The sequence below is a fragment of the Macaca thibetana genome, chromosome 13 (genome assembly GCF_024542745.1).
Source record: "Macaca thibetana thibetana isolate TM-01 chromosome 13, ASM2454274v1, whole genome shotgun sequence".
NCBI lineage: Eukaryota > Metazoa > Chordata > Mammalia > Primates > Cercopithecidae > Macaca > Macaca thibetana.
Window position 1 is genome coordinate 4,811,300 of NC_065590.1, and position 26,775 is coordinate 4,838,074.

The window sequence follows — 26,775 nt, forward strand, 5'->3', positions numbered from 1 at the left end:
TTGTTCATAGTAGCCAAAAAAAAAAAAAACCCCAAATGTTGAATGAATTGATGAACAAACAAATCGTGGCATACCCATACAATGGAATATTTGGCCATTAAAAGGAATGAAGCACTGACACATGCTACAGCATGGATGTGTCTTGAAAACATCATGCTAGGTGACAGAAGTTGAACATGATACAGCAATTCCATTTATATGAAATGTCCAGGACAGGCAAATCTACAGAAAGCTGCCTAGGGCTGGGGAAAATGGATTTATTTTTAGGGTGATGAAATGGTCTAAAATTGTGATCGTTGCACAACTCTGAATATACAAAAAAAAACCCCATTGAATTGTACACTTTAAATGGGTGACTTGCATGGTGCATGAATATACCTCAATAAAGCTGCTACAAAATAACAATTATCAGGGGGATGACAGGGAAGGTTCCCCATATTTTAAAAGGTTTGGAACTTATTCGTAAACCATTTAACTGAAAATAAATCAAAGGCAAAATTCAGCTGTGATTCAACAAGCTTCCACAAGATGGCAGCAAAGCTTTAGAAAGCTACCCTTACTTTTCCCAACTTTGCCCAAAACGAATTCTGTGCAGTGGCACGTGTAAGAATCCACTCAAACTCAACAGGAGGAAAAGTGAAAACCCTGAATGGTACCTGGGGCAGTCAGGATGGAAATGGATTTCCCAGGAACCAGTGCTGGGATGCCAAAGAGCTTGGCGTACCACAAAGTAGAAATGTGTATACAAGTCACCAACAAAATGTGATGGGAGCCATAGAAAGGCAGCAGTTAATCCAGGGGCTGGGCAAGTGTCCAGAAAGGAGGCAAGTATTAACAGTGACAAGGAGCTGAGGGGCCAAAAAACTCCCAGAGCGGAGCCTCCCAACCTCTGCCGTCACGGCATATGCAGAGAACATCACCTGGACATGGAACTCACTGAAAATACTCATTCCATGATCTTTTGATGATCAGAAGGATAGGATACTATGCGTTATGGGAAACAGTAAATACTAAGAATACATGCAATCTAACGATCCTTTCAGTCTTCTCACATGGGAGATTTGGACTGTTTAAACATGACCTTATTTTTACATTCCTATATATATATATGTAACCTGTAATTCAAGAGTATAAATGGATTGAGAGGCAATTTCTATTAAAGTGTTCATTGTGTCTCACTTCAAGTACTACACAAGTTAAAATCAGATAAAGGGTTTACATTTGGTCCTCTGAAACCCCCATCTCAGACTTCTGTGTGAAGGTAGTAGGTAACTTCATTGCTCCAACAGATACCACCAGCAGGAAGATCTCTCCTTTATGGACTTAGGGACCTTCATTACATACTGTATGTTTTCATTTTCTGTATCATTGTCATTGCCACTGCCATCTTCCTCACTTTCTAAATGGGATGCCTGTGGAGGCGAAAAGCCAGTTCCACCACAAGGGTCTTCTCTCTAGTAGAAGAGTTCACATACGGCTTTGAACACAGTCTAGCCTTCAGATGCAGCTGAGACATTACAGTAATCATCAAAATAATCCCATCTCCACCATGCCTATTTTGCAAAAGCAGTATAGGGCCTTCCTCTCATCCCTCCATAGTGGTTGAAAACAGCCATCAAATTATAGCAGCGAGGCCTTGCATTTGGATTAATTAGAAATTCCAATACAGCCAAGTCATTGATAGGAAAATCAACTAAGGTATCTTAACTTGTTTCTCAATGATCTACTGTAAGAAAAATCACTTGAGATGCAACAGCTACTGGAGGCAGGGATCATACATCCAATTTCTTAGTGGCTTATTGATGACTTGGATACCAGGAATCTTTATCACTTAGTTTTCTTTTGTTGAAAAGGATCTAAGGCAGTCTTTTAATTTCACAAGTTTTTTGTTTGTTTTTAAGGAAGTTTATATTCTATGTTTCCATATTTTTCAAAATCTTCTATGGCATTTTAACTCAGGATCCCAGTCCAAAGCCAGAACAGATGTTTCATGTAGCCCAAGCTGCCCATCATTGAATCAAACATGTCTGGGATAATTTCTGATGTAGCTGATATCAGGACTGCCTAACTGTTAAACTGGAATGTAAACTACCATTTTTTGTGCCCTGTGAGACACTGACCTTTGCAAATTTCCTCAACACATCATCCATTTTTGAAATCATTATCTCTTCCAGCTAAGTCTTTAGAATGACTTCTCTGAGGGAGACTCTTAAGCCTGGCTAGATTCACCATTTAGCCAAAATGCTTCCATTTCACCTGGTGAGCCTTCTTCCCCTATGCCGTTTGGGCCATTCCCATTATTATTTTGGTCCTTAGAACACTGTAACCATCCCTCAGTTTCTTGGGTTCCAGCAGATACCTTGACATATTGGCACATTCTTAAAAGCAAGAGCTTACAGAGTTATCTTCAGTATTGTTTCTTAGCATAGTCATAAGAGACGCCTGACCAAAAAGTGAAGAATCAAGAGAGTGGGTATAACTTGAGTGCCAAACTTCTCTCTTAGGCAACCAGTAGTTACATGCTCTCTATCTTTGGTCCTATTGATGTTAATTTTAAACACCTCCCATTCCATAATGCTTGTAAGGTTTTTCTCCACAGCAAATATTCTGTGAAATCTATTATTTTATAGTCATGTGTCACTTAATGATAGGAATACGTTCTGAGAAATGCATCATTTAGGTGATTTTGTCATTGTGCAAACATCATCAAGTGGACTTACACAAACCTACATGGTGTAGCCTTCTACACACCTAGCCTATAAAGTCTATTGTTCCTAGGCTACAAACCTGTACAGCATGTTACTGTACTGAACACTGTAGGCAGCTGGAACGCAATGGTAGCTGTGTAGCTAAACATATCTAAATGTAGAAAAGGTGTTATAAAAATATGATATAAAAGGAAAAAAATGGTCTACCTATATAGGCCACTTACTATGAATGGAGGCTGCAGGGCTGGAACCCGTTCTGGACACATCAGTGAGTAGTGAGTGAATATGAAGGCCTAGGACGTTACTGCACATCTGCCACAGACTTTATAAACGCTTACACTGCACTGAGTTCATTTTTCAAATATTCTTCTTGATCTTCAATAATCAATTAACTTTAGCTTACTGTAACTTTTTACTTTATAAACTTTTTGACTCTTTTGTAATAATACTTGCCTTAAAACACAGCTGTGAAAAATATTTTCTTTATATTCTTTATATTCTTATTCTATAAACTTTTTATTAAAAAAAAATCTTTTTAACTTTTTTGTTAAAAACCAAGACAGGCCGGGCGCGGTGGCTCAAGCCTGTAATCCCAGCACTTTGGGAGGCCGAGACGGGCGGATCACGAGGTCAGGAGATCGAGACCATCCTGGCTAACACCGTGAAACCCCGTCTCTACTAAGAAATACGAAAAACTAGCCGGGCGCGGTTGTGGGCGCCTTTTAGTCCCAGCTACTCCGGAGGCTGAGGCAGGAGAATGGCGTCAACCCGGGAGGCGGAGCTTGCAGTGAGGTGAGATCCGGCCACTGCACTCCAGCCTGAGTGACAGAGCGAGACTCCGTCTCAAAAAATAAATAAATAAATAAATAAATAAAAACCAAGACAAACACGCACATGAGCCTAGGCCTACACAGGGTCAGGATCGTCAGTATCAGTGTCTTCCACATCCACATCTTGTCCCAGCTGAAGGTCTTCATGGGCGGTAACACACACAGAGCTGTCCTCTCCTGTGATAACAGTGCCTTCTGGAATAGCTCCTGAAGGACCTGCGTGAGGCTGTTTTACAGTTTACTTTTTTTTTTAAAAAAATAAGTAGAAGGAATACATGCTAAAATAATGATAAATAGTATAGTAATTACATAAACCAATAACATTCATTATCATTACCCAGTTTAGGTGTTGTATGTAATTTTATATGCTAGACTTTTATACAATGGCAATAGAGGTGTTTACACCAGCATCATCACAAGAACATGAGTCATGTGTTTTGCTATGGTGTTCTGCTAACTGCTAAGAATTTTTCAGTCTCGTTGTAATCCTGTGGGACCACCATCATACATGCTGTCTATCCTTGCCTAGAACGTCCCTATGTGGCACACAATAGTATATATTTATCAGTACCTACCATTTACTCTGTAGATACCCTTGGCAACGCAGACCATGCTGTGCAAAGATCTTGTATATTTCCAATTGTACTACATAGGTTTGGAAAGCAGATCCATTCTAACAGATATCCATGGTACATCACCTTATCACAGGCGAGATAGGGTCAAGTGACAAAAAGGATAAGATGTTACCAAAATCTTGGCACGCTCAGGACTCTTTAATATTAGTTTTCATCCTAATACTAATAGTGAAGCAGCTACATGCAATCCCCAATTAGGTCTTCAAAACGATGATCTCTTCAAAACAGACTGTCACCATCAGTGAGAAACTGAACAAGCAGCGGAGAGCAAATGGCATTTTTTTTCTACTTGGTAAAAAGTCATTATAGAGGATCTGAACGGCTCCAGTGCTCACAATTCTGCCTCAAGCACATGTTCATTCTATGTATCAACCCCTTTTTCACTGACAAATGTAATGTTGACAATTTTTTTGGCTAATGGGACTAGATTTGGAATCCAATCAATACTTTTTCATATAAAGTATTTCAGAACAAAGCTTTCCCTCATTCATACACCAATATTGCTGTACTAATCTATAATTATGTTTGAGAACTCAAATTATAACCCTGACTCAACATCACTAATGAAGCATTTGTGACCTCCTTTTTCTCGAAGTTCAGTTTTTGCTTTGAATTCCTGTTTTCTCAGTATGTGTTAATATAACGTCATGTGCTCTTTCAGTTATCAATTAAGTTCATTCAGGTTTTCAACGTTTTAAATGCTTTTTTTAAAGTCAATAATTACCCTTAACCAACTGCAAATTGGAATTATTCAAAAGATTTCTCCTTTTAACTCAACTTCTTGACAAAACTCATCCTTTAGACAGCAGATTACTTGGTTATGTATAAGACCTCAGAAGGAAACCTCTATTCCTTCACAGAAAGCTGAACACAAAGACTGGAGCAGCTCCAATTTTATTAGTCAACATTTTAAGGACATCCTTTAATGTGGATTCATGCTAGCAGGCAAACCTTTCAGCCTATCTGTGAATAAAAGAGCATATTCCCTGAATCTCAGAGTTCGCAGAAGGAACTCATAGGCCTGCTCAGTATACAAACTTACAAAAGAACCTCCAAATTGTCTCATTTTTGTGTGTCCATTTTCAATGTTAACTTTCTCAGAAGTTTGTTATCATGTTTCTTTCCAAGGAAAATAAAGTTCTCCCAGGAAGTTCTCCTCTGAAAGTCCAGTTAGTATAATTTAGCAAAATGACCAATATCCATAGGGCTTATCGATCTGCAGTGAAAACTGTTGGATTTCATCATCTTCTGGAATACTCTTCATCTGTGTATTACCTGACATGGTACCAAATCACATCTGTAATATTTCCTTCCTAGTTCCTGTGCTAAATAGTGTTACAATCGCCAAGAGCCCATAAAGTGAGCCCTCCTGGAAATGGATGAGGCCTTGGGCCTCGGCTCTTCATTGCTTCCTGAGCTGCAGCAGACGCCTTCACAACCAAGCTCACAGGAGACACCCGTCTCCTATGTTACCCTGGCAGAGGGCCGGGCCTGCTCTACACGGGCGGGTGTTTCAGCAAGGTACTGACGTTTTCTACCCTTGCCTCTTCGACAGGCAAATAGTAAGACTTAGGTGAAGAGAATTCTTTAGGCACACAAATTCACATTTGATGTAATCTCATTATACTTCCTGATCTGTGATTGTAAACTTTCATTTCATAACTAGTATGTCTGTCCCACCTTTAAAGTTTTTCATTATGAAAGTAAGTATTTGTTAGAATTAAGTCTATTTAAATGATAAGAACTTAGATATGAGTCTGCATGGCCTCAGGAAAATGATGTTTTAAAATAGAGATTTTAGGCTGTCTGCACTCTTAAGGCTTTTTTGTCGTTTTCTTAAGGCTTTTTTAACTGCATCAAAAATTCAGATATGAAACATACACTAAAATACATCATGTCTTAATTTCCATTGAACTTGATTTAAATTCGGAGTCACACAGTATGAATATCACAATCAGATATGTTCAAAAAGGTTTGAACAATTGATTTTCTGAAACCATGAAGGTACAAATGCTTTTAATAAATCAATGTAATTAAAATGTCTTTTAGAAATAAACTTACTTGGAAACAAGTAGTAATTCATTAGAAAGTTAGATGAAGAGGCTGGGTGTGGTGGCTCACACCTGTAATCCCAGCACTTTGGGAGGCCGAGGCGGGTGGCTCACGAGGTCAGGAGATCGAGACCATCCTGGCTAACATGGTGAAACCCCGTCTCTACTAAAAAATACAAAAAATTAGCCGAGCGTAGCGGTGGGCGCCTTTTAGTCCCAGCTACTCGGGAGGCTGAGGCAGGAGAATGGCATGAACCCGGGAGGTGGAGCTTGCAGTGAGCTGAGATCACACCACTGCACTCTAGCCTGGGCGACAGAGTGAGACTCCGTCTCAAAAAAAAAAAAAAGAAAAAAGAAAGTTAGATGAAGAATCAAAAATCAATCTTAGATAATTCAAAAGCCAATTATAAATTTTAAAATGTATCAGGGTGAAATGCTATCTGTACTAATCTATGCAACTTCTCTATAAATCTAAAATTATTCCAAAATAATGTTTATTTCCAAACCAAGATAAAATAATAGAGTAAAATAAAAACAATCATATTCTATTTAAGAATGCCAGATACAGATAATGACAATTACAGAAAGATAACGATGATGATGATATGATGAAGATCAACAATTACGCATGCCTTCTTATGTTACTAGAAAAACATTTGTGAAAAATAAGGATAAATTAAAACTCAATGTATATTGGCATAAAGGGCAGAAAACATCAGTGATGCTAAATAATTTGCATTTATGATCAGCTGACAGAGAAAGGGAAACAATAAATAAATAATAAAATAAACAATTTGCACTCAAGTCATAATAGTGCACATTGTCAATGGGGAGGTCAAGGAGGGACTGTGTGGCCAGCACAGAATGCTCACTGGGGACAGCGTGCATGCCTAAGGTATCAGATGCCAGTTCAGTAAGGGCTGCATCCAGGAAGTAGACCCAGAAAGCCCACAACTAATGTCCAGATGCATCCTCAATGTTTGTACCATAGTCCCCCCTCATCCAAAGTGTTAAACTGCACGCTGCTCTGAGTAACATTTTGAAATCTTGCGCTGTTCCACTCCATCCCAGGTCAGACGTGAATCCTCCCTTTGACCACTATCTCCACAAGGTCTACACTACCTGCCTGTTACTCATTAGTCATCTCGGTGATCAGATTGAAAAAATCTAGTGTATATAGGATTTGGTACTATCCACAGTTTCCGGCATCCACAGGGAGTTGCGGGGGTGCTTGGGACATATGTACAGTGGATAAAGGGGAATGTGTATGTGCATTAATAGCTGAAAAAGCCACCAGGATATCATGGCCCTAGAAACCCCCTCAGCACCCACCAGCCTCCCCAGGCACCATCCAACACCAGAACCACAACCACAACCACAGCACTGCGGGGTCAGAGCCCTCTGGGATTTCTGATTCATCTCTACTAGTTTTTAAGATCCAAGGAACACCTTTTAGGTTTCTTTGGTCTTGTTCCTGTCAACGTCAAGTCTGATCTCATAGATATCGAAATGGCTTCCTTTTCCTGGTTACTAGAGCTGAAATTTGTAGAAAACATGGTCTGATGCACTAGAAACATGAAATGTTCTTCAGATTCAGTAGCCTAAAATAAAGAGTCTGGCTCTCACACACATTCCACAGGCCAGCGGTTCTGAAGGTGTCCTCAGACCCAGCGCGGGGGTCCAGGAACTTGGTTTAAACAGGCCTTCCAGGGGATTCTGGTGCACACTCAAGTTTGGGAGCTCCTGCTAGAGCTGTGCAGCACAGAACTTCAAACCTGCGGCCTGAAACCCCAAGCGAGAAACACCTGTTGCCTCGAGCATAAGTGAACTTCAAAAACAGAAGAGCTTCAGAATCATGCACAAAGCTGGTACTGTGTTTAAGCAGAGCACAGTCTGATTTTGCTGCTTGGACTTTCTTACCTGGAGGGATATGAAGCCTGTATAATAGTTTAATTTTCTCATTCATTTCTCCATTATACATAATATCTGCAAAATTTTTAAAAAGAGAGAGTGAGTTGATGCCAATGCTGAAAGTCCATTTGTCAGGACACAAACTCACTGTGGAGAGAACAGTCGGGAAAGTCAACACCTGCCACCCGCAACTCTCCTGCCCCAGACACACACCATGGCAGCAATGAAAGTGTTAAAGGCAGGGCTGCTGACTGTGTGAGCTCTAAGGAACTTTGGGAATGTTGTCTGGCCTCATACCTTCCAAAACATTTTAATTTTATGGACTAAAGTTAGGAACATGGCTCCCAACAAGCCACCACCACATCGTGGGTGCCAAGGAAAGCAAGGTAAACAGCCCCGTATGTAGAAAGCCTGGGCCCCTCTCCCATCCCCCTTCAGAAAGTAGATCCTGAGAGGAGCCTGATGAGTGGTATTTCAAAATCCTAAGTTCGTGTCAGGCCAGTCACAAAAGTGTTACACTGTGTGCATCTGCCTGCTCCGAAGATCCACTTTGTCTTCTGTTCACAGACCCACCCCCCAAAGCACCTCACTGCGAAATCCCACAGAGGCATACCGAGGCAGCTCACAAACGCCTTGAACTCGATGAGCTGGTCCATGTTGTCATCCAAGAGCCTGAACGTCCTTTCAGCAAGGATCTCCGTGTGGGCCCCACAGGTCCAGGGCGAGACTAGCTGAAACAGGTGTGCAAACTGCCGGGCGTCTATGCGGTACTGCTCGGCATAGGGCCGGCTGGGGTCGTGGCGTGAGGCCGTGGGCCTGGGCTGCTCCCAGTAACAGCTCATCATGTGTTCTCTCTTCAGACAAGACGGGGAAAGGGAGCTCTTACCACTTTTTGAACAAGCCACATTGTAACACAAACAAATAATAAATTACTACAATCTCATCACTCTAACTGGGTATGTAAAAGTGTTCCCTTGTTACCCTGACATCCTTGCCCACATGAACATGTAATTTTGACGTTGGTTTATTTTTCTTTTTTCTGGTTTTTTTTTTTTCTCATTGTGGTAAACTATACATAACGTAAAATGTACCAATTTAACTTTTTAAATGTACAGTTCAGCTAACATAGTTTTCATTATAGAAGACACACAGTTTTTATTCTGATATTTTCACTTAAAATTGTACTTTTTTGGCCGGGCGCAGTGGCTCACGCCTGTAATCCCAGCACTTTGGGAGGCCAAGGCGGGTGGATTGCCTGAGCTCAGGAGTTTGTGACCAGCCTGGGCAACATGGTGAAACCCTGTCTCTACTAAAAAATACAAAAAATTAGCTGGGTGTAGCGGTGTGCACCTGTAATCCCAGCTACTCGGGAGGCTGAGACAGTAGAATCGCTTGAACCTGGGAGGCAGAGGTTGCAGTGAACCAAGATCGTGCCACTGCACTCCAGTCTGGGCAACCAGAGCGCTTTTTTTTTTTTTTTTTCTTGAGATGGAGTCTCTCTTGGTCACCCAGGCTGGTCACCCAGGTGGCGCAATCTCAGCTCACTGCAACCTCTGCCTCCCAGGTTCAAACGATTCAGCCTCCCGAGTAGCTGGGATTACAGGTGCCTGCCACCACACCCAGCTAATTTTTTTGTATTTTTAGTAGAGACAAGGTTTCACCGTGTTAGCCGGGCTGGTCTCGAACTCCTGGCCTCAGGTGATCCACTCACCTTGGCCTCCCAAAGTGCTGGGATTACAGGCATGAGCCACTGCAACTGGCCCAAAACCATATTATTTGAAAATCAAAAAGGAGTAGCCAGATCTGTAGGATACAGAAGGAACTAATAACCCTGCCTACCTGTGGAGAGGACCCCAAAGGTGGAAATGAGACTTTTTATTGCATATTTTTAATACTTTCTGAATTCTGAACCACATGAATACATTAACAATTTTTTAAATAAAGTTTTTTTTTTCCTGAGACGGAGTCTCGCTCTGTCACCCAGGCTGGAGTGCAGTGGCCGGATCTCAGCTCACTGCAAGCTCCGCCTCCCGGGTTGATGCCATTCTCCTGCCTCAGCCTCCCGAGTAGCTGGGACTACAGGCGCCCGCCACCTTGCCCGGCTAGTTTTTTTGTATTAAAAGAGATGGGGTTTCACTACGTTAGCCGGGATGGTCTCGATCTCCTGACCTCGTGATCTGCCCGTCTCGGCCTCCCAAAGTGCTGGGATTACAGGCTTGAGCCACCGCTCCCGGCCTAAAGTTTTTTTTTTTTTTTTAAGGTGAGTTGAAGTCTTGGGAACAGACTGAAAACTAACAAAACTACCCCTGTCACTGAGGACCAGGTGATCCTCTTCAGAATGCATCATTTCCACCCATACTAAATGACTACATCGTCTTTTTGGACATCCCAATTCACAAGTCTGAAGTAGTTCCCAATAACTGCAGGGTTCTTGACCTCTGTCCACAGGATGGGACAAAAACAAGGTCAGATGCCATAGTCTGCAAGCTCGTATCCTCAAATAGAGACCAAAATGCCATTTATCATTTTACTGTCATATTTACTGCAGCCGTGTTATTTAAACAGTCATTACAGAATCATGAAAATAACCACAAGAACTTTTAAGTGTGAAATAAAGGTCTCATAAATTTCTGTTCCTTAAAACCCAAGGCACACCATGAATTTCTATGTACAGTCGTGTAGACTGTCACATCAACATCCCATAAAATGCAGAAGAAATGGTTGTAATGCACAGGCCCAGGACAAATACTAGTTTACGTAGAATCCCACAGAAAAACAAACCACTATAAAAATAGGCAAAGGATATGAACAGGTGATTCAAAGAGTACACAACTAGCCAATAAACATGAACTGGCACTCTACCTCATTAATGAGAAAACAAGTTTAAATTAAAATGAAATGCAATTTTCCACTGGACTAGAAAATTTTAAAAGATCCATGATATTAAATGCTGGGTGGGTGTGGAGTGTGGGGAAATGAGTCCTCTTAGACACCATCAGTGGGACTATAATTTTTTTTTTTTTTTTCTTAAGACAGAGTCTCACTCTTGTTGCCCAGGCTGGAGTGCAGTGGCGTGATCTTGGCTCACTGCAACCTCTGCCTCCCAGGTTCAAGCAATTCTCCTGCCTCAGCCTCCCGAGTAGCTGGGATTACAGGTGCATGCCACCACACCTGGTTGATTTTTGTATTTTTAGTAGAGATGGGATTTCACCATGTTGGTCAGGCCGGTCTCAAACTCTGGAACTCAAGTGATCCACCTGCACTGGCCTCCCACAGTGCTGGGATTACAGACATAAGCCACTGTGCCCAGCCGGAACTAGCATTTGAAAAAATTAAAAATGCTTTAGCAGTATTGACTGAAGTTGGATATATACGTCACCCATGAGCCAACAGTTCCACTTCAAGGAACACATTCTACAGAATCAGCAGCACTGGGGTCCAGGAAATGCACAGGTGCTCAATGTCAAGCAGCAACAACCGGAAGCAACACAAATGTCACTCAAGAGATGAATGATTAAATATATCAGAGTTCGGCCCTACAAGGAAACTGCAATCACTAAAAAAGTATGAGAAAAGATCTATAGATTCTCATATAGAACAAAGTTCATGATATATGGTCAACTGAAACAAAAAAAAAAAAACCCTGCAGGTCATTATATATACCATAATTTCACTTCTATGTGGGAAAGAAAAAGTGTGTGTGTATGTATTGTAGGCATGTGTGTATAGACAGACATAAGAGGGAAAATTCTGGAAAGATATGCAAATTGTTAACTGTAATTACCTGTACAGGGAGGGCAATAGGGGCACGATAGGTCCTTTCCTTTTTTTTTCAAATTTTTTATTTATTTATTTTGAGACAGAGTTTCACTGTTGTCTCCAGGGCTGGAGTGCAGTGGCTGTAATCTTGGCTCACTGCAACCTCCACCTCCCACGTTCAAGCAATTCTCCCGCCTCAGCTTCCTAAGTAGCTGGGATTACAGGTGCGCGTCACCACGCCCCGCTAATTTTTGTATTTTTAGTACAGACAGGTTTTCACGATGTTGGCCAAGCTGGTCTCGAACTACTGACCTCAAGTAATCTGCCCACCTCGGCCTCCCAAAGTGCTGGGATTACAGGTGTGAGCCACTGCACCCAGCCACTTTCCTTTCTTGCTTAGAAGCTTTTTCTTTTATCAATGGTAAGAGTAGGTATTATTTTATTTAGCTTTGTGTCTTTCAATTAAACTTTGAAAATAAGTCTTATGCAGAACATGAAAGGAAGCAAAATAACACTGAAGAGACCAAATGCTCTCTAGAGCACAATAACCCAGCAACATTGGGTGAATTTCACTGCTTAGCAGTATGAACGCGTTTGTGGAATACACAAGGCACTGTTTCAGGTCCCATGCTTCCAGGAGTAGCTTATGCACCAAGTCTGTATTTATACTGTTCACATCCTACTTGCGGAGATAAAGTAATGAAGCTGTTCTCAATTTGAGAGAAAATGAGATATCACAGACCTGAATTTATGTAATTTAAAGAATGGCTTTAAACTAACAATAAAAATACATTTTCTCAAGTACCAACCAACACTGTTCATCCTTCATAGGAAGGACAGAAACAGGAAACAAGCATGGTTGGCTCTGAAGGCCTTCTTTAATCTTTCCTATGAAACATGAACGATGTGGCTGGTACTTAACGAAATTTGTTTTTATTGCGAATTTAAAGCCATCCTTTAAATTACATAAATTCCGGCATGTGAAGGTTCCTACTCTCTCAACTTGAGAACAATTAGCCCTAAATAAGTAAAAGTCTTTTTAAGGCAAAAAACACAAGCCAAAACTCACATAATTTGTTTGCCTACTTTTATGTTCCTAATATTCCCTGTTTTCCTTCCTTGACAAAAGCCAAAATAAGGCTGGGGGGTTGGGATACTAAGTAACCTGTGACTTCATATTTTGCCTTCACACATCAAAGGAAACAATAAAACGTGCAAACATGATGTTTACAGGAGAAAGCGGCCTGCTAATTCTCACCACATATCCTGCTCATTAGGAATGAGGAGCGCAGGAACCTACCAACCAGCCCAACAATCCCGTCAGTGACTGCAGGGAAAGGCCTGCTCCATGGCCTCCGAAGCCCTGAACTGTGCTGACTCATTTCAGTCGTGCCGGGAACCTGAGCTCAGGAAGGAAAGGGGCACGGAGCCCCCACCAGGACAAGCTGGGGCAGCCGCACTCCTTTCCCTGCCAGGCTTGCTTTCTGCCACTGCACTTCCTCCCCTTCTCTGCCAGGGTAGCAAGAGTCCACCACCGTGCCTGCCTCTCTTCCTCATTTCCATTCACTGTTTTCAGCAAGAAAACTCTAGCAAACATGCCTGAAGATGTTCTTTGCAGGATGATTCCAGGTAAATATCCAAATATTAAAATTCTCATTAACTATATTAAGTATTAGCTATATGACAGATCGTAGAGTTATTTAAAATGATTAAGACTACACAGCAACATGGAAGAATGTTAAGGAATAATAGAATATGAACTTGCATGCATACCTGCCACACAAATATGAAAATATGCACGCATGTACTGTGGGGTGGGGTCACAAGTAATTAAAAAGTGTATCAGGTGATGATTTCAGTAAGGGTCACCGTTTCATCTCCTGCGGACTAGGACCCAGAGCCTGCACTCAGAGCAGCAGCGAGCAGAGTAGATCACAGCAACGAAGCCCTCCCAGCAGAGTGCAGCTGCTTCAGTGCGAGGCCAGGCCTGCCGGGCTGCCCAAAGAGCACCCCGGCTCCCTCCTCCCACGTTCCAGGGCGGAGGGTGGGGAGAGAGGTTTCTGGGTAAAAGTGAGTAGGCAGGCTAAGACAGCTTCAAGGGGGGCAGCTCCAGCCTCTGTTCCGCAGAGCCCTGCAAGCAGCTGCATGTTGGCCCCTGGGCAGGCTGGACACCACAGCTCGGGCCAGCTCAGGGCCTGGAACCCCTCATCCTCCCAGAGCTGCATACCTTGAATAAGTCATAGAGCTCCTCCAGGTCTTCAGGAAGAATTGAGACTTCCGGGATAACGACTCGAAGCTTGAGGAAAGAATAAACAGCAATGGCATGACGTCTAGGCCTGCACCCCCGGGAGTCAGGGCAGGAGGGGACTCTTCCTCCTGAAAGGGACCTAAGGGGCCCATGCACCAGCTTCCCTCCTGCAAAGGCTCTTTTCTGACATAAAGATCACTTCCAGGTATCTTTCCCAGGTGTTTCATCCTCACTTTCTTTCCAGTTCACACATCAGTGCCTAAGGACAAACCTACTGAGCTCTAATGGAAGCCAGGAAGCTAGCAGAGAAACAGCACGAGCAGGAGGAGCCTTCTGAGCGCCAGCTAATGCCCCTGCGGGCCCCCTGTGCTAGGCACTATAGACCCCAACCTCATTTAACTGCGCAGCAGGCACTGTTATCCCCATTTTACATGGGGGAAACAGGCTCACAGTGTTGAGTACACCACCTGGCTCCAAAGCCCACATTGTTTCTACACTACTTCACCCCTACATTGTTAATATAATGCAAAAAACAAAATTCATTTTTCAAAGCTGGCATTCTAATGACGTGACCAAAAAGGACACACACTTCCAGGTTGGCTCCCCAATACCGTGAGCACCAGCGTGAGGCGTCTGCTACCCACCACGTTCTGCTTTGTGGTGTCCTCGTGGCCTTGGAGAACCCTGATCCTGTGCTTGTAACGCAGGTGTTCGATCTGCTCCACAGACTGGTCTCCAAATTTCTGCAGAGGAACAAGGGACCACTTGGCTCAGTCCCATGCTCATCCAAAGTGTGGAAACAGGAAGTGGCCCAGGAACCTCCCCCCTGTCATGATTCCCAGGGGGTTGGGGACTACAACAGGGCATGGGACGGGGGTTCCCGTTACCTCATAGGAATCCCGGATCAGGTCTGAAATGTCAGTCACAGGGTAGGGCTCCTGGTCGTCGGAGAAAAAGGCATGGTGGCTGCCAACTGGGGGCCCTGGGCTGTCCTCATTCTTAATGTGATCTAGAAACCTGAACACACCGCCCCGTCAACACCCAAGTCCATCCTCGTTCGGGTACCACACAACACGTGCTGCCCTCACAGTGTCAGACGTGCCAGGGCACTTCAAACACCAACACCTGGGAGGAGGGCAAGGCTGCAGCTGCTCCGCTTGTTTTAGAGAAGCGGGAGGCAGCCATGAAGCCCGGCTTGTGCATCGGGCTCCACAGGTGGCTTTCCAGGCCTAAAACTCTCCAGTGAAGTAAGCCCAACATTATGCGCATACATGCAAGGTTAAGCTTCCATCATGCTCTGAAAAAGAACCCCCTCTTTCAATGTCATCTGACTTGCCCTCAGCTCCTAGAAAGCCCAGCTCTGGTGCTCATCCTAGTGGGCCTTTTCCCTCACTGCTGCTCACTAGCCTTACGCAGAAAATGTCTGCATCCTCTAGCTGGCTGCCTGACGCCCATGATGCCTGGTGCCCCCCAAGCCCTGTTCAAGGCCACTGTTGAGTCCATGTAAATGCAAGACATTTAATCTTCTTAAAGAAAAGCATTTACGGCCCTGCTCTTCCTGGACTCTCTCACTGTGGAAAGGAGTGAGGGACGATGTCACCCTTCACCCCATGCCTGGGACAGTGCCACATGGCAAACTGGCAAACTGGCTCGGGGAGACCACAGAATGTCAAGAGGCAGAGTGGAACAGAAAACCTCCATAGGGGCCAGGCGGTGACTCACGCCTGTAATCCCAATACTTTGTGAGGCCGAGGTGGGTGGATCACTTGAGGCCAGGAATTCAAGACCAGCCTGGCCAACATGGTGAAACCCTGTCTCTACTACAATTACAAAAGTTAGCCGAGCGTGGTGGTGGGTTCCTGTAGTCCCAGCTACTTGGGAGACTGAGGCAGGAAAATCATTTGAAGCTGGGAGGCGGAGGTTGTAGTGAGCAGATTGTGCCACTGCACTCCAGCCTGGGCAACAGAGTGAAACTCTGTCTCGATAGAAAAAAAAACAACTTCCCCACGGATAGCCCTACTGGGCATGTGCTGCTGCCTCCTCCATCTCTGGTTGGCCACAGAGGCGCAGCGGGGCCCACCTGCTGAGGATCATCAAGGCCTGGCCATCGTCCTTGCTGCTGCACAGGTCCTCAGCATTGGCCTCAAGCACAGCCAGTCCCAGTTGGAAGATGGCTTTGATGCCATCATAGAAGAAGCAATCTACCACATTCACCGCACTCTCTAGAGGCATGATGCTGAGGAACAGGGTCAGGAACCACGAGAGAGAGACGGATGCCAGGGCTGAGAGGTCGTTCATGTGCTCCGCCAGTTCTGGGAGGTGACCCTTGATGAGCTCCTCAAAGACAGACTGGTCCACTTGTGCCCCTGGAAAAGGAAGGCCACAGGGCTCTAGCTGGGGTGAGACTCACTCTCTAAGGTCAGTCTGAAATTAAAATCACTCTGAGGTAACCAGAACAAAGAGATGGAATTTGAGTCCAGAAAAGCATCCATGCTTAGTTCATTGATTCTGACATTTAGACCAAGGTAATTCAATGGGTAAAAAATAGCCTTAAAAAAAAAATACTGCTTGATCAGCTGGACACTGGCATGGGGGAAATAAAGGAACACTAGCCCCTACCTCACACCATACAGAAAAACACATCTGAAATAGACCATAGACCTACATATAAAAGTTAATACTGTAAAATTTTTAGAAGAAAATTTAAGAAAAATACATTTCTTATGACATAAAAAGTACTAACCATAGAAAAAATTGTAAACTGGACTTCGTCAAAATTAAAACTGCTATTCTACAAAAGACACCATTAATAAAATGAAAATGCAAGCTTCAAACTTTGAGAAAATATTTGCAATCCATATGCCTGACAGAGGTCTTATATTCAAAAGAAAGAACTCTTGCAACTTAGAAGGTAACAACCAACCTTTTTTAAAGAGGCTAAAGATTTGAACACTCAGAAGAGTCAATAAACAAATGGTCAGTAAGCAAAGAGACATCATTAATCATCAGAGAAATGCAAATTAAAACCACCATAATTATACTACTTCTTACCCACTAGATGCCTAAAATTAAAAAGATGGACAATACCAAGTGTTAGCAAGGATGTGGAGCAAGCCGAACTCTCCTACAGTGCTGGTATGAGACAAATGAACATGTTACATCCACTCTGGAACACTGCGTTTCTTAGTAAGTCATACATCTAACCTATGACCCCTCAATTCTTCTCCTAGGTAAATACCCAAGAAAAATGAGAGTATATATTCATAAAAAGACTTATATGACTGCTCACTGCTACTTTATTTATCATATTCCAAGACTGGAAACAACTCAAATGCACATCAGCAGGTGACTGGACAAGCACACCAGTGAAATCCTACTCAGCAACAAAGAGGGGCAAGCTCTACAAACACACCAACAACATGGCTGCCTCTTACAGACACTCTGCTGTGTGATGGAAGCCAGACACAGAAGACCCCGTCCTCCATGATTACATTTATACAAGGTTCAAGAGTAGGCCAAATTAATTCGTGCTGACAGAACTCAGTACCAGCTGTTGCCTATGGTACTGAAGGGTGCAGAAGAGAACTTGCTGGGGTAATGCATGTGTTCCAAAGGTCCCCTCCTGTCTTGGGGCAGTGTCCACACAGGCACGTGCACTCTCGCAGACGGTCTAGTTGGCACTGTTGCATATGAGCTGTCACATAGCAACAATCATCAACAGTGGCTTTGACAGCATGTCTCTCAATGACGCCGAGGTTTTAATTACTCCTTGCTGCTCTGTTCCTTATGCCGCTTCCCACAACACAAAGTAACAAGGGAAGCAAGCCAGCTAGCCACTCAGGCACACGGAGGAGCTGGTGTGCACGGCCGAAGGCTCAGGGAACGGCACACCTGGGCCAGAAGGCACAGAGCCATCACCGCCTTCCCAGCTGACCACACCACCCACCTGCCCCTCCTTATTCCTAGGGTTCACCCTTCAGTCCTGAGGGCAGAGTCTTCGAAGGCGCCTTCCTCCTGCCTTGCTCCTACATCCACTCAGTTGCTAAATTCTGTCTGAAGTTGGTTCTGTTCCCAGGGCTGCCACCCTAATTTTAGGCCAGCTCTATCTCTCATCTGAATTACTAGGAAGGGTCCTTAAGAGTATCACCAGTCCAAAGCCGTTTTTGTATTGTTTACTAGGAGGTTGCCGGACCAGAGAGACAGCACACATTTAAATCTCAACCACATGAAAGTCAGGTACCCAGCACAGGAGTTTTGCAAGACCACAGGTTACCCAGAGTCCAGACAGCAGCCAACGAGCTTTCTTAGGATGTCCTTATGGAAGTGGGGGACTTTTCCAAGTTTGCCCTTTAACTGACCACAAGGGCCTTGAGGGTCTCTAGTTCCGTCCCACCTACCTCCTCTCTCTAGGGGAACCAAGGGTCTCCTCTCTGAACAAGCTCCCTGGGCTACCGAGAGGCATCCCCCCACACCCCCACCCTCCCTTTCCAGCCCATGGCATCCGTGGAAAACCACCCTGGTTTTCACTTTCTGACTCGTTTCTTGGGCCTTGGATCTTTCTTCCCTTCTTGTAAGTTCAGCTATCCATCTAAAATCACGTGTTTGTTTTAATCCCAACTCTATAGGTCTTTATTCCACTACATTGTCAGAACTGTGCAGAGAACTTCCCGAGTTCGTTTTGCAAATTCAGGAGTCAAACTGTGTTTGCAAACAGACTAGCGGAGTGGTACTGACAGACTCTGTAAACAGGACCGATGAGAAACATCCTGCCCAGGCTCTGTCACTCTTCCCCAGGTACACAGGAGGAGGAGGGGGTCTGTTTACCGATCACTCGGTGGTTGAAGTAATCAGGCAGCATCCGCTCACACACGGCAACCAGCAGCCAGAAGGCTTCCTCCTCCTTGGCGTACAGCAGCAGCACGGAGGTCAGGATGTTCATGGACTGCTCGAGAGTCAAGGAGGGCAGTTACTGACCAGCCCACATGATGCCACAGAGATGTTACAAGCATCCAAGCCCAACCAACCCACAGAAGTAAAGATTTCATAGGTGAGAGATCCAGTGTACACCAGCCACACTGACACTGTGCAGTGGAATGACCATGATATCAACACTGTCCTCACAGGACACACCCAGCTGAGCCATCAGCCACCACTCAGGTCCGGTCCCCATCTAGCAATGTGGAATCTTGCTGTGGTGCAAGTCTTAGGGTTGTTCTCTGTTTTTTCAAACAGACACACACACAACTTAATTCGCTCATTGACTTTGCTTATTCACAGGAAAACAAAGTTTGAAATCTTAAATGTTTAAATGTCAAGAGCTTCACTAATCCCGGCTTGTGCTGGGTTTGGCTGCTGCTTTAATGGACTGATTTTCCTTTTGTGCCTGCGGACCACACCCTTAGCTCGGGAAAGCTCAGCAGACATCTCACCTCCACTCGTGTGTCCTAAAGGAAGGGGATCTGCCCTGATCATCTTCTTTCTCCCCAAATAGTGCTGCCATTTTAAATAATTCCTGTAATTTCTGTAGAGGTCTAGAAATTCTATTAATGCCCTCCTATGTCTGAGCTCAAGAGGGGCGTCAAAGACCAAATCTGCTCTGCCACCAACAACCACAACACATGCATGCTCCTCTTTTCAGGAACTCGGTACACTTTTTTTTTTTTTTTGAGACAGACTCTCGCTCTGTCGCCAGGCTGGAGTACAGTGGCGCGATCTCGGCTCACCGCAACCTCCGACTCCCGGGTGCAAGTGATTCTCCTGCCTCAGCCTCCTGAGTAGCTGGGATTACAGGCACACGCCACCATGCCCAGCTAATTTTTGTATTTTTAGTAAACGGGGTTTCACCATGTTGGCCAGGATGGTCTCGATCTCCTGACCTCATGATTCGCTGATTATAAGAAGATGAGTCCCTCTGGCCCTCATTTGATACTTTCTTTACGGAAAGGGACTGAGTACAGTGCCTTCACATGACAACACTCAGGACCGGATGACTGGGAATGGAAATGAAACCCTGGGAAGGTCAATGTGAGACACCAACTAAAGACTCTCGGCGCCCCAGAGCACACCCCTTTCACCTGGCAGTATCCAATCTTGGGGTTCCGGTGGGCGTAGGCCGTCAAGACTCTCCTCAAAGCAGCGATCCCCGTTTCGTTCTGGAAGGCGGGGTGCTCTGGCAGGGAGCGGTGCAGGTCTCGTTCTATCTCCTCTGTTACCAGGCAGCATTTCCCCAGGGACTCCTCCACCAGATTCCCGTAGTAACCAGGGTGTGAGGCGAGGTCCGTCACAGCATCTGAGTTTTAAAAGCAATGTTTCAAGGGGGAATGATTACTAGGATGGTGTCATGATGAAGAGGACGCTGGTCCCATCAGGGGACCCCAGTGGGATCTCGTTACTTACTGAGGAACAAAATATTGGCTGGGCGCGGCGGCTCACGCCTGTAATCCCAGCAATTTGGGAGGCCGAGGCAGGTGGATCACTTGAGGTCAGGAGTTCAAGACCAGACTGGCCAACATGGTAAAATCTCATCTCTACTAAAAATACAAAAATCAGCCAGGCGTGGTGGCGGGTGCCTATAATCCTAGCTACTCAGGAGGCTGAGGCAGGAGAATCCCTTGAACTCAGGAGGCAGAGGCTGCAGTGAGCCGAGATCACACCACTGCACTCCAGCCTGGGCGACAGAGTAAGGACTTCATTTCTGCCATGTAGCCTAGTCCAAAAAACAGAAATTAAAAAAAATAGTATGGCTTTTCTAAGAATAACCTTACAGAGCAAAGGGGAGAAAGCTCATAACAGAAATAACTGTATTAATATACTTCTAACACATTGTATTCCCTAGTAACAGGAGTGTGCGAGCACGTGCATGCACACGCACACGCACATTTCATGCATTAATTCAACAAGAAATGACACTGAGCACCGATGCGTGAGGCACATGAGGGGGCGCAGCTATGAGGAAGTGAAGGGGCCAGCAGCACAGCGCCCACATCAAACTCCGAAGTCACATCTGAGATGCACAAACTGCAGCAGCAGGACGGAGCCCAGAAAACTCCTGCGCCAGCCACCCACAGCCAGAGCTACAGCCCAGGCCTCACCGGCGGGCAAGATGGAGGGATGAATGCGTTCCTTATGAAAAGTGTGTGCATATCCATGTGTGTGCACGTGTGTCTGTGCATGCATGTGTGTGTGCGCACATATGCGTTAAAGAGACCTAGGAGAATGCAGGCCTTGGGCAGTGACAGGCCTCACCTTCAGGTGGTACGATTCTGAGGAAGGAAGCACTGTCTTTGCTTGCTCCTCCATGCCTTTATTTTTCAACTATGAATGGATGTTGTTATTTTTATATACAAAAATACAGAAGACATTTTTCACTTTTAAAAGGAGGTGTTTCAATGCTGCGCCTCTGGAAGTTAGCTACAGAGGCCTGGAGGCAGGAGGGAGACGAGGGGCGCAGTGGTGCAGGCAGCATCAGTGAACACCGACCACACCCAACACAGTGAGTGTGCCAGGAAGCATGAGGGCTGTGTCCGGGCATCTCAGGCAGGAGGTTGGGGGCTGCGAGGAGACAGGGAAGAGGAAAGTGAGGGACAAAGTTGGGGGGTAGATAAGGAACCAGTAAGAGGCTGATGGTGAAGTAGGACAAGGGATGCTTCCAGTCCCAGGAAGAGTGACGGAGCAGGGCACAGGTACCCAGCCCAGCCTCCAGGCGCCTCCATGCTGACAAGAGCGCCAATGAGGTCATCTGGGGAACGGACCCTCTCACCTGGCCTCCCACAGCACCCTGAGGAGCAGCAAAGGCACACTCCAATGGCAGGGCCTTCCCTTCCTGCCCTCGGGCCCAAGCTCCTTTGCCCCAAGGAGCAAGTGGCTCACAGCTGATATGGAGGGACAGACAAATGCCTACCCAGTATGTCCCTGGGGAACTTTGGTCCCAGGCTCAGCCCATCTACCATTAAATGTCCTGATGAGGGTTCCCAGGCGTTCTCCAATAGGTGCAGGGAGAGGCCCCAGGGTTCTGAGGCTAAAAGAGGCCCTCCCTGAATAGGTCCAGCAGAACAGAAGAAATGGAACAGAAGGGAAATCTGCACTTTTGCCTCTGGTGCCCGCTACGTGTCTTCACTGGAGGAGGGACCCATGGTAGCCAGACTCTGAGGGATGTGTTTCAGCAGCCCAGCCAGTTGACAGTGGGTGAGGACTTTTTGTTTCATCTACTTCAGAGCTCACACACTACAGACACTTCACTTCTAGGGGGTTCTGAATCGAATTCTCAGCACTATGTAGAGCCTCGTGAAGGCATTTTTAAAGGAGTGGCCGTCACTGTGCCCAGACCTCACATTAACCCAGTTGGACGCCACAGCCCAGAGGCCCAGGCAGCCTGACCCAGGTCCCACAGCTGACACAACAGCAGGTGGAAGTCCTCAGCTGGGAAATCACAGGAATGACCCAAGGACAGAACCATGTCATCTGCACATAAACACATGCGCTGCTCCGGGCTGGGCGGGCTGTTCCTGTGTCCATGGCAAAAAGAACAAGTAGCTTAGAGACACCAAGAGCGCTTACCTGAGAAGAGGAGCCAAAGTCTCCCACGCAACGATTCAGGGATGCCCATGGCTACGAGCTTCCGAATCTTCTCTGTGCGAAACATACACACGGTTCTGCCGTATTCCACAAAGTGGTCATTCCACAGGCTTATTTTTATCTGTTCTCTGGACTGGAAATGGGAATGTTCTTAATGTAGGAAGAGGTCCATCCTCACCACCCCCGCCCACCGAGGCACCACTGGTGGTGGAGGAAGTACTGCCTCTGCTCACCGAGGGGCCAACAGCAACGGGCAAGGATACTTGTATTCAAGCCGCAAATATTTCTGAACCTCTACCAGGGGCACAGAGGACGCAGAGATGAGTAACACAGAGGACGGCCCTGCAGGAACTCAGAGCCCAGGGGAGCATTTATACAAATAAAATACAATTTCCTTAGCAAGGTTGATAACAAGGATATGTAAATCCAAGTATTAAAGTAGCCCAAATCAGATGGGAGGGAGGGGTGGGTAAGGAGACACTGGGGGAAGCTTTCTCAGGATGTTGCATCTGCCGAAAAGACACTGGTCAGCTCGGAGGGCAAAGGGGAGTGCAGGGGTATCACAACTTCCCCTGAGCTTCCTGACAGCCAGAGGGAAAACCGAAACCTGAAAAAAACTGCATTGTTCTCATTAACAGGAATGAGAAAGATACCATTTCCCTAGGCAACTGAAAATACTTGAAATTGCCCCTAGGTGGCAGGAACGTTTAGTGCCTTTTAAACAAGGTATTTATATTTGCTTTTGATTATCTGTATTCTCCAGTAACGGCAGAAATAAATACATATATTTAACATTCTCATATGTTTTGTCAACAAAAGTTAATTAAGGATCCGGGTGTAAAGACTTTGAGAAGGCTCAGTTTTGGATAAATAAAACCAACAACAGATTTTACAGGAGCCATTAAGTGACCAAAAATCAGCTCGGGGTAACAGGTTCACGGCCACTGCCGGGTGCTCGTGGTTCAGTGCAGCACCCTGCCTGCCGTGGCCCCACTTCAAAGCACAACTTGCAGTATCTTTACCAGACTATACGTGACATTTCCCTCAAGTTCTCCCTACAAAGAGGAAATCTGTAAGTAAATATAGCAGAAATACTTCCAGTTTAGTAAAACTAAAGACTGGTGACCCCTTCTCCCAGAAGACAAAAAAAAAAAGGAAAGCTGGAATGAGGGGCACACAGACAGCACTGGCTGGAAGGAGAGGGACCCCCAAGGGGCGGCGCGGGCAGCTCCCCAGGCCCCACAGCGGAGAGCTGCCCGAGGGTTACCAAAGGGTGGGTGGGAGAGCTGTCCCTCAGTCCTCTGACCACCTCAGTGGACCCCTCTTCACTTTTCACCCATGAGAACAAGAGGGAGGAGCAGCGCTAGCTTCCCAAGGTCAGGTGTCAGGTTCCATGGTGACTTAAACAGCTGGGCAACCCCCCAAGCCCACGGCTCAGCTCTGTGGTCCAGCCTGGGCACCAGGCGTCACCCACCATTTGGGAGTCGGGGCTCTGGCTGCCTGACTGCTGGAAGGCAGTGACCAGGGCATCGGGGTGCAGCAGCGGGCTCTTCTCTTTTTCACTCTCCTCGCTACTTTGAGAAGACACCATTTCAAGATCCCCAAACCTGTGATCACCACACATGCTTGTTGAATGAAACACGGGTGATGCCTGCACAGCAAAAGAGATAGAGAGACAGAGAGAAAAGAGGAGAAAATCATGGCTTTAGTCGAGGGGACAGTCTTTGTGTTGCCTTTAGATGCATGGGCATAGCAGACTTCAGTGACTCAAGGGGAAGAGAGACTGACACCAGACCAGACAGGTTCCTAGGAAGACACAGTCCCACCTCATGCTCCGGGGGAGGCTGTCCCTGTCCCCAGAGCCCGGGTCCGTATCTGGGTCCATATGCAGTTCCTAATGGGCAGCCCAGCCTCCCCTCAGCTTATGGACAGGAGGATGGCCATTCTGAGAAAAGAGCCCTGGGGTAGAGAGAGGCTGCACCTCCTTTTCTCCCCATCACTACTTTGGGTGAAAAGAGGTTGAGAAAAAGAAGATACATGAAGAAAGGAGACCAGGCCCCAGTCACCCCGGGGCCACCTGTGCAGCTTCCCAACCTCAGGGCCGACGAAGCTCCTCTTTTAGCAGGTTACATGTGCCTCTAATCAGGCCGTCCTTGAACCTCAGGAGCAGGGATAGCAACCCTTCTCACCTGTGAGTGGTGTCCCCGTCACCCCCTCCAAGCTGTGGGGCAATTCCCCACACCCTCTCAGGACGCCCGGCACATCAGAAATGACAGCAGACCACGCACAGGCCCCACATTCTTCTCGTCCCCACATGGGTCTCCTCATGTGTACTCCCCTTTGGAGACCACGGCCTGAGACATGAAGAAGGGGATCATCAGGGTCCGGAGAGACCATACCATGTCATCATCCACAGAGGTGTCGTAGTGCACGGGGTGGTTGGCATGGACCTGCTTCAACCTCACAAGCAACGCCTCCACCAGGCTGTCTCGGTCCCGGAGTTCGATGAACTGGAAGGCCACCTTGCTTCTGATGCTGACGATGATGGGGTGCGGCAGCAGGCTCGTGTCCTCCATCTTCTCGATGCTCACCACCTGCGCCAGAGGCAACATGCAGGGACAGCAGGGAGGGAGGAAGGCAGGCATGTTATTACATATGCAGAAGATGTCCCGAAACACAGGGCAAGGCACAATGACTGCAGAAAGGAGATGATGCAAAGGTGAGAAAGTGGCACTGCTCACCCCCGCCACAAGGGGAGGCTGTGCAAGGCTGCATCAAGGGGCGACTGGATAACAAAGTGTGGTCTATCCACACAACGGAGTATGACCCAGCCTTGAAGAGGAGGGGGATTCAGACAGAGGCTCTGGTATGGATGAGCCCCGAGGGCATTATGCTAAGTGAACAAGGCCAGTCACAAATCCTGTATGAATCCACTTGTATGAGGTACCCGGAGGAGTGAAATTCATAGAGATGGGAAGTCGAAGGATGGTTGCTAGGCGCTGAGGGAAGGGGAAGAGGGGAGTTGTTTTATGGGGACAGTGTTTCCGTTGTCAGTGATGAAAGAGTTCTGGAGATGGATGGTGCTGATGGTTGCACAACAATGTGAACGTACTTAATGCCACTGAGCCATACACTTAAAATGGTTAAAATGTCATTTCTGGTTAGGTACACATTACCAAAATAAATTTTTGAAGCACGTAAATTGGCCTCTAGATTTCTTGCTCCATTAATAAGTAAAAATATTTGTAAAATGAAGACATCTACTACAGAATAATAACATGGAGGCAGGAGACCACAAGGAGTAATCCCAGCATTGTCAGAGGCCAAGTGGGAGGATCGATTGAGCCCAGGAGTTCGAGACCGGCCTGGACAATACAGTGAGACCCTCCTCTCTAAGAAAAAGAAAAAAATAAGAGTTTTGAGTTTTTCCAAAGAATAATGCTCAGAACGTTTTTTATCAGAAAGAAGAATCTGGAGGTCCTGACGTGTAAACAGAGTTGTGGGTACCATCTCACCAGAGTTGCTGCCCTGAAGCCAAAGGACTGAGCTGTTCAGTCTGAACATAATCTGAGCCCCCATTTCCGGAAAGAGAACTGCAGTATTTTATAGGAAGAAGGGACCTGATCCCTGTCAAAGGAAGCATTTTAGAATTTTTAACTGAAGTTCCAGGAGCATATAAAAGCCAGTCAATTTACCATTTATTTTTAAAAGGTGATGCTTTTTGTAGGTTGCTTTTTTTTTCCCTTTCTTTTTTTTTTGGTGAGTGAAAGGGGAGGATTCATTCCTAGGAGCTGCTGGAAAAATCTTTAATTGCCAGGCACGCACTTTTTAATAATAGCTCTATCAATAATGTAGAGGTTAGAGTCCCTTGTTTTCAGCAGTCACTTGTTAGCAAATTTCAGGATGCCATAGCAACAGCAGAAAAAGTAACGGCCGAATGGGTAATGGTCCAGTTCAGGCCATGCCTCCCTCAAGAAGCCCAGCCTTGCCAGGCGCGGTGGCTCAAGCCTGTAATCCCAGCACTTTGGGAGGCCGAGACAGGCGGATCACGAGGTCAGG

General features: G+C 45.8%; 1 protein-coding gene across 2 annotated transcripts in view; it reads right to left on the reverse strand.

The window, feature by feature from the left end:
- The window catches only part of TBC1D8 (TBC1 domain family member 8), a 133,179-nt gene that overhangs the window by 3,544 nt on the left and 102,860 nt on the right, over window positions 1-26,775 (reverse strand). For both annotated transcript variants that reach the window (XM_050755043.1, XM_050755042.1), the window contains exons 7-17: window positions 25,116-25,310; window positions 24,191-24,367; window positions 22,699-22,849; window positions 20,217-20,431; window positions 18,967-19,084; window positions 16,223-16,508; window positions 15,030-15,159; window positions 14,787-14,885; window positions 14,122-14,190; window positions 8,749-8,989; window positions 8,145-8,210 (exon numbers count right to left, since the gene is read on the reverse strand). In XM_050755043.1, the coding sequence (XP_050611000.1) occupies window positions 8,145-8,210; window positions 8,749-8,989; window positions 14,122-14,190; window positions 14,787-14,885; window positions 15,030-15,159; window positions 16,223-16,508; window positions 18,967-19,084; window positions 20,217-20,431; window positions 22,699-22,849; window positions 24,191-24,367; window positions 25,116-25,310 (1,747 nt within the window). The remainder of the gene's footprint in view (window positions 1-8,144; window positions 8,211-8,748; window positions 8,990-14,121; window positions 14,191-14,786; window positions 14,886-15,029; window positions 15,160-16,222; window positions 16,509-18,966; window positions 19,085-20,216; window positions 20,432-22,698; window positions 22,850-24,190; window positions 24,368-25,115; window positions 25,311-26,775) is intronic.